The sequence below is a fragment of the Rhododendron vialii genome, chromosome 3a (assembly GCF_030253575.1).
Source record: "Rhododendron vialii isolate Sample 1 chromosome 3a, ASM3025357v1".
NCBI classification, from domain to species: Eukaryota; Viridiplantae; Streptophyta; class Magnoliopsida; order Ericales; family Ericaceae; genus Rhododendron; species Rhododendron vialii.
This window is the reverse complement of record NC_080559.1, coordinates 22,355,865-22,363,957: the sequence shown is the minus strand read 5'-3', so window position 1 is coordinate 22,363,957 and position 8,093 is coordinate 22,355,865. Positions and strand designations below refer to the sequence as shown.

Here is an 8,093-nt window from a genome sequence, read left to right as displayed (position 1 = left end):
GTTATTGGTGTTTTTATAAAGAAATGTTCCTTGGTAGTTTCTCCCAATTGATCACATATGTCGTTTCCCGTCTCTATATGCTTAATTATGGGGGAATGGCTTCGGTGTCCTCGATTATTTTGGAAATACCGTAACTTTTGACATAATAAAATCATTATGAGTATAACCAAAACTCATTACAAGCATGCTAACCCAAAAAAACTCATTACAAAAATAACAAAACCATAACAAGACATAACTTATTTGTTATGCCTTGGTTGGATTTGGTTATATGCCTTGGTTGGTTTTAGGATATTTCTTGGTTATGTCTTCTTTGGGTTCTGTTATGCTTGTAATGGATTTTAGATATGCTCAAAATGGTGAAATTATGCTAAAAATTACGGTGTTCCCAAAATGACAGGGGACACCATAGCATCATCATTTATAATTATAGATAGGATGATGCTATGGTGTCCCCGGCCATTTTGGGGACACCGTAATTTTTGGCATGAGCATAACTAAAATTAATTACAAGCATAACAGAACCCAAACAAGGTATAACCAAGAAATATTCAAAAAATCAACCAAGGCGTAACTAAACACAACCAAGACATAACAAAATAAGTTATGCCTTGCTATGGTTTTGGTTATGCCTTGCTATGATTCTGTTATGCTTGTAATGAGTTTTGGTTATACTCATAATGGTTTTGTTATGCCAAAAGTTACGGTGTCCCCAAAATGACCGGGGACACCGAAGTCATTCCCTTATAGATATGATTCAAGATGATGCTATGGTGACTCCGGTCATTTTGGAGACACCGTAATTTTTGGCATAACCCACCATTACAAGCATAACAAAAACCAGTGATATGTATAACCAAGGCCTTACAAAGGCATAACCCCCAAAATTTCCAAACCCCCAAAATTTCCAAAATTTTTTGGAAATTTTGGGGGTTATGCCTTAGTAAGGTTCGGATTATACACATCACTAGTCTTGGTTATGCTTGTAATGGTCAGTTATGCCAAAAATTACGATGTCCCCAGATGGCAAGTGGACACCGTAGCTCCCTATTATTCTTCATAGTTAAAAGTAGTGAATTCTGTTCTACCTATTTACTGTACTGTAATAAATAAACATTTCATCGTTTTTCATAAACAAATGTTTCCTTAATTGATAGTTTCTCTCAACGGAACATATATACATCTTAATTTATGTGCTTATAGATTTGATTTGGTAGTCAAATTTTGTGATTAATTGCTATCTATTTATTAGAGGTGGCAAATGGGTGAATTTGGACGGGTTGAAACAGATCGGGTCAAATATGGGTCAAGTCGTATCCAAACCCGACTTGACCCACCCCCCCTTTTTTTTTTTTTTCTTTCACAAACCCCTTGTTCAAATCAGGAGTATGTTTTCCTTTGGGTAAATCAGTTATGTTATTTTGTTTCACTCTATCTTAATTCATGTATTCTTTTTACGGTAATGCTATAAACACAATTTTCGAAACACAACTCTAGTCACAACTGTAAATGTTGAGAGCCGTTCAATGTATGTGGACCGACTTAAGTTGGTTGCATTACTCTATGTTAATTGCTATCTATATATTATCTATGCATTAACATGTAGTATATTTTTTGGGTTATGTGTCTACAATCCTCGCCGTTACTACATTAATTTGATTTGTTTGCTTTTTATTTCAATTTCAAACTGGTACAGCATTCATACCGCAACTTCGCAACATTTTTTACCTGAGAAAAAATAAAAAATGTTAGGGGTACCGAAGAAATGTGAGTTTCAAAAAAAAAATGGCGGGTTTCCAAAAAATTTAACGTTTCATTGATTCTTCTGTAAAATTTATATTTTGATCAAAATTTGTTTTTCAAAAAAATTGAATCAAAAAGTAAAATTTGTTCACTAAACCGTAAAAAAAAAAAAAGTCGTTGAGAGCTGGGACATGTGGGCCATTTTTCCCGCTTGGGCAGTGTCGTTGCAGAAACAGTCAGAGGGAGAGAGAGAGAGAGACGAGTTGAGTTTTGTTCATTCTCCGCTTAAGAGGGTGAACATTACTCTCCTCTTTATTGGTTAAAATGGTGTGGTTCCCATCACAAAGTGATGTCACGCTTATTTAGAAGTGTATTGCATGATAAACATAACGCCACTTTGTGGTGGAGTCCACACTATTTCAACCAATAAAAGGAGCCCTCTTTTAAAGATGGTGAACAAAATTGCACTCAAGAGAGACGGGTGAATCAGAGAAAGACAAGGGAGAGAGTGCGGGCTAAGAGAGAAAGAGGTTGTTGGGTCATTTTTAATTCTAATCCATATTGAACCCACTTTCAATCTATCTAAATCCGTATAAATATGGATTGAACTCATATCAACCCATTACACAATATGGACGAGTTGAGTTGAGTTGAGTTATAAGTGGATGAATTTGGACGGGTTAAAAAATATGAATTTGAATTGCCACCTCTACTATTTATGAATAAACCTCTCCAGCGTTTTTGATAGTCTTGCAAGATGTTATTGCTCGATTGGTTTTCATTTCATAATGTTGATTTGCAGAACAGTACTTCTAAGAAGTATGCAGTATTTTTTTTTTATAATAATACATAATATATAATATACATTACCGGCCGTTTCCTATATCTAGTATTTTCAGTTTTTAAGCAAACATATAGTATCCACTCTCTGGTCAAAATTAAGAAGGGTTTGTTTTCATTTTTCAAATTACTCAACTGAAACAAGTTTAAACAACGTTAACCGAATATTAAATCTGTATAATAAAATAGAGCGATTTTTGATAAAATGTCAAAGAATACAAATTGAGTAACATCCACACTCATCAGTTGATGGATTTGTTTAAAGTTATGTCTCGATTGGCCAGTAATGTTGATGCCCTTTCAATAGTAGCGTACAATTAGGGTTCTTTTAATCTAGATTTTCCTTTTTGAGCTGTCAGTTGTGCATTAAAATCTAAATTGAAATGAAGATTTTAATTCTCTTGTTCCTCTTATTTTTTTAAACTAGGAGACAAAATAAATTGACACAATTGTGTTAGGACGGTGAACGGATAAGGGAAGCACACATTTTTACAAAATTGGATAGATGTTCTCTTCAGATGTAAGAAAATGCTTCAATATGCACTCTTATTTGGTTGTATAAAGCATGCATGCTAATTGAGTTCATAATATGTTGAATTTATATTGACTTTTAATATAAAAGATTATGATTTTTTATTCAAAATATTATGAATCAAATGGCGCATGTTGTACCCATCCAATCGGGATGTGTATTGTATCATTTCTCTCAAACGTACACCAATAACATTGTAGTTCCTTATGATCAATGATCATTAAAACAAATAATTGTCAATACCTAAATGTCAAAAGGAGACCAATAAATTATTAAAAAGATATATGTTACATCAAAATTTATCAAGCTGAAATAATTCACCGACTTTCCAATAGTTAAAAAGATGTTGGTTGTGTTTGGTTGGGAGTTTAGTTTAGTTTAGTTTTGATAGTGGGTGGAGAGAAAAATAGAGTAATGATTGGAGAGAGATAGAAAGAGATGAGAAAATAATAATTGAAAAAATAGGGTAATGATTGAAGAAAGAAATATGGTAATGATTGAAAACAAAACAAAACTGTTAACCGAACAAAGTGGTTATATTCGCTAGGATTAACCAAATGGATATATGTTGCGCCTTACCCTCTTAATTAATTTGGTTAAGAATGATCGACTTAATTAGTACCGTTGTAGTACTCTTATAAAGTTGATGACTAGCTCACAATCTTATGGTGATGTAGAACAAATCGCGAAAGATTTTACGAAAAAGATTCATCCGGTACATGCAAGTCGATCGAATGAAAATGGTTAAGAATATCGATCTTTTATTATTATTATTATAACTACTACTTAGTTGGTTGTCAAGTTATAGTTATATATATATATATATATATATATATATATATATATATATATATATATATATAGAGAGAGAGAGAGAGAGAGAGAGAGAGAGAGAGAGAGAGAGAGAGAGAGAGAGAGAGAGAGAGAGAGAGAGAGAGAGAGATCTTTGTAGCTCAATTCCGCCACCACATGCAGCTGCCGGCTCAATCCTTAGCATAAAGATTTGTTGACTCCAATAAGTTTCCAAACTATATACTATATATAGTACTTTCAATTATAAACAAGCTATTACTCAATTAATCCAAACATTGAAATAAAATTACTTTCAACATTTAAGTATTAGCAATTTAATAAAAATTCTTGTTGATCATATTCGTATTCCTCTCCTTAAAGTTGCATATGGCCGGCCATCCAAACATAACTGAAGTATATTCTCAAACCCGTATCATTTAATAATCGAGCCGAAATAATCAACTCCGTTGGGCGGTAGTTGTGCTATGGGTACAAGCCATACACATATCTTGCACATACGTTTTTTGTGAAGCCCACCTCGATCTCACAAAGGAGATCCGAACCGCTCATTGTTTTTAAAGTAAAAAAATTATTTCAATCAAGTATCAGTAAGTGCTTTTCAAAATTCGTAGGACGAAAACCAAACAGTTTTGCCCTACGAATATTGAAAAAGCATTTACTGATATCTGATTGACCTGATTTTTTTTAATAACCCTTAGAAAATCATTTTAAAAATAATAAACGGTTCGAATCATCTTTGTAGTTAGAACCCAAGATGGGCCTCAAAAAGATGATCTGAGATGGGTCTCGCAAAAAACCGTTTGTGCAAGTATGTGTATGCAATATGTATGTGCGAACAGACTTGCTGGGCAGGTGTGCAGCCCAGCCCAGCCCAACCCATAACCCAAATGAGAGTGAAATGACGTTTTACCTCGGCAACCTATAATTCGGCCATATTGTATTTTTCCCGGGTTTTGCTGATTCGAAGCCATTGAATGGCCGTTTAAATTCCTGTATCGTCGGTTATTCCGTTTCTCTTGATTGGACTGAGAGAAATGTTCTTTCTCGCTCTCCTCTCTCTCCCTTTCTCTCTTACCCCAAAATTTCTCTGCAGTTCTTAGATTTCAAATTCTCCATTGCAGTTTTCCCCTTTCCCTCAGCCAAATCGTCCTCTGTTTATGGTTAGTAACTTCTCTCTCTCTCTCTCTCTCTCTCTCTCTCTCTCTCTCTCTCTCTCTCTCTCTCAACCTTCTTGTCGTTTTCCGGAGAAAAAAACAAAGAACAATGAGAAAGCTAAGTCATCTTATACAAATTTCCCAAAATTATGTACGATAGTTTCGGGGGTCTTCTTGATTTTGGTTTTTGTTATGTGGGTTATTGTCAGGATTGAAGATTTCTTCCCACATTCGGCATTTATTGAATTGTGATTTGGTTTTTGATTTTTGATTAGGTTTTGGAGGGTAAAGAGAGAAGAACCAAATGGCATATAAGGTGGATCATGAGTACGATTACCTATTTAAGATCGTCTTGATTGGGGACTCGGGTGTTGGTAAATCCAACATACTTTCCAGGTTCACGCGCAATGAGTTTTGCTTGGAATCTAAATCCACCATTGGTGTCGAATTCGCCACAAGGACTCTTCAGGTTAGTTAAAATACTATGATATAGAATCTTCCTATACATTCGTCTCAAGTTTTTGTGTACTACTATTATTTTTCCATTCTGTTGATACCCATTCTTTTCCAGTTTCTTGGGGCATGTCGATGTTTGGCCCATTTGGTTGCAATGGTTAAGAGTTTTTTTTTTTTTTTTTTTTTTAGCGAAGTACCAATGAGATTGAGTGAATTACCTCTGGTGGCTTATGACTTCAAGAAACGAATTGAAGGGTTGAGAACTTGAAATAAAAGGAAGAGGAATATGTAAACATGCGGTTATGTCCAAGAATTCTATTGTCTTTGTTTTGGTTCCTTGATTTGCTCCTTTTGGTTGTTTCAACTCGTTTGTTATTGAACCCGACTGTGTAGAGTTGCCTCACCACTTGCAAGTAGTGGATGAATATATCATAGTATCAAACAGATATTTCAAGGGTATGGTCATTGGGCATTGTCCTACCACAGATGCTCCTTTTCACAATTCCAAGCATATGTTGTCGCCCAGACCACAAAAAAAGAAAAGGAAGAAACTAAAAAGCATGGGGCGAATTATTCAATACTCCCGGAGCACGGTGCTCCCTCTCACGTAAAATGCTAGACCCACACACTGTTTGTGTCGGGGTCACTGTTTTATGTAAGAGGGAGCACCGTGCTCCGGAAGTTCTGAATAATGACTCGTGGTATGGTAATCATATATTTGCTGACGACTCATTTCTGAGAGCCAATGAGAAATGGAACTTATGCGAAATCAACCATTACCAATTACCAATTGATTGAGACTTTAAGGTTCAGTTTGGTTTGGTTTGGTTTGTATGGTAATGAGAAATCCCTGCCATAGTTTACTCTCTGACCTGTCTTTCACCTTCAAGCTAAGACTCATAACACCAATTAGCCCCTAAGAGTTACCATCTCTATTAGAGGAATGTGGCGAATGCCATATCACACTGAACAAAACAACTAAACCATTAAAAAAAAATACTACTAAACCATAAAAATGCTATACCAGCCCTGGTGTTCTATTAGAAATGTGAAGTAAAGAAACTGTATCTGAAAGATTACATAAAGTTCCTCTGCAAGATAGAAGCAGTACAAATAGATACCATCTGAAAGATACCATAAAGTTCCTCTGAAAGATGCCAGCTGTATTACAAATGTAAAATTCTTTGTATGCAGTATATGTTCGTATGCGACCAAGTCTAACTTTGCCTGCACTCTTATGATATTAGTGGCAAATTTAGCTTTACATCTATTCACAGACAAAGGATGCGTGTACGTGTCAAGTGTCGAATTCATCTAGTTACCATCTGAAAGACCATGGGACACACCATAATATTCGTATTTCCTTCATTTACCCTCAATAAAACGACGTTTACAAGGTGCCTTAGTGTATTTTCGTGCAATAATTTTATGAGTCTACACAGTGCATTGATAAATTGGAATGGAAAACTATGCTTGTTGGATGAATGCTCAACTCAATATCTGTGTCTCACACAGATCTTGTACCCACACCTGAGCGTCGTCGAGTGTTCAACATGACTACTTTATCAATTTAGAACAGTCCATGGGACGTAGACTTACATATTTGGCTACAGGTGGAGGGCAAGACAGTGAAGGCCCAAATATGGGACACAGCGGGTCAAGAGAGGTACCGAGCCATCACAAGCGCTTACTACAGAGGAGCCGTGGGGGCCCTCCTGGTCTACGACATAACCAAGAGGCAAACCTTCGAAAACGTCCTGCGGTGGCTCCGCGAGCTGAGGGACCATGCCGACTCCAACATCGTCATCATGCTGGCCGGAAACAAGGCCGATCTCAACCACCTCAGAGCGGTCTCCGACCAAGATGCTCGGCTCTTGGCTGAGAAGGAAGGGCTGTCGTTCCTAGAGACCTCTGCATTGGAGGCATTGAACATCGAGAAGGCGTTTCAGACAATTTTGTTGGATATTTATCAGATTATAAGCAGGAAGGCGTTGGCAGCTCAAGAGGCAGCTACGGGACTTCCGGGTCAAGGCACGTCGATCAATGTTGGAGACTACTCGAGTAATTTGGGCAGGAGAAACTGTTGCTCTAATTGAGGACGAATTTGGGGGGAGGAGGATGGAGTTGGTTGAATTCACAACAGAGATGCCATATAGCTTCCTCAGAAGAGATCGTGTGGAAAGACTTCATGGCTAGTTGTGGAACATCTCCCTATCTCTGGAACTAAAAAGGAAGCACTGCGAATGTGGATAGATGAAGAGAGCCTTGTAAGAGTAGATTCAATTATTGTCGTATTGTTGTTCTTTGATTCAAATATTTGTCTGTTCAAGATCCTGCTCACACGCAGTATATCTTTTTGTCGCCGGTTGACATTGTTTTGTAGCTTAAACATGACCTTGATCATCACCTGGAATTCAATTTTTGTCCCTATGAAACTTGAGCTGGACTAGAAAGATTGGACGGGGGAAAGCAATCCATTTAACTTCAAGCTTAGGTGGAATGCCATGAATATCATTTGAAATCCTCCCACTCCCTATCCCTCAACCTAGTGTGGT

General features: G+C 36.7%; 1 protein-coding gene across 1 annotated transcript; it reads left to right on the top strand.

Moving 5' to 3' along the window:
- Nucleotides 1–4,928: 4,928 nt before the first annotated feature.
- Nucleotides 4,929–7,964, top strand: LOC131320472 (ras-related protein RABA2b-like). The gene is made up of 3 exons (XM_058351190.1): nucleotides 4,929–5,088; nucleotides 5,358–5,551; nucleotides 7,152–7,964. The coding sequence occupies exons 2-3, from the start codon at nucleotides 5,387–5,389 to the stop codon at nucleotides 7,632–7,634; spliced, it is 648 nt and encodes a 215-aa protein (XP_058207173.1). The 5' UTR covers nucleotides 4,929–5,088; nucleotides 5,358–5,386; the 3' UTR covers nucleotides 7,635–7,964.
- Nucleotides 7,965–8,093: the final 129 nt, after the last annotated feature.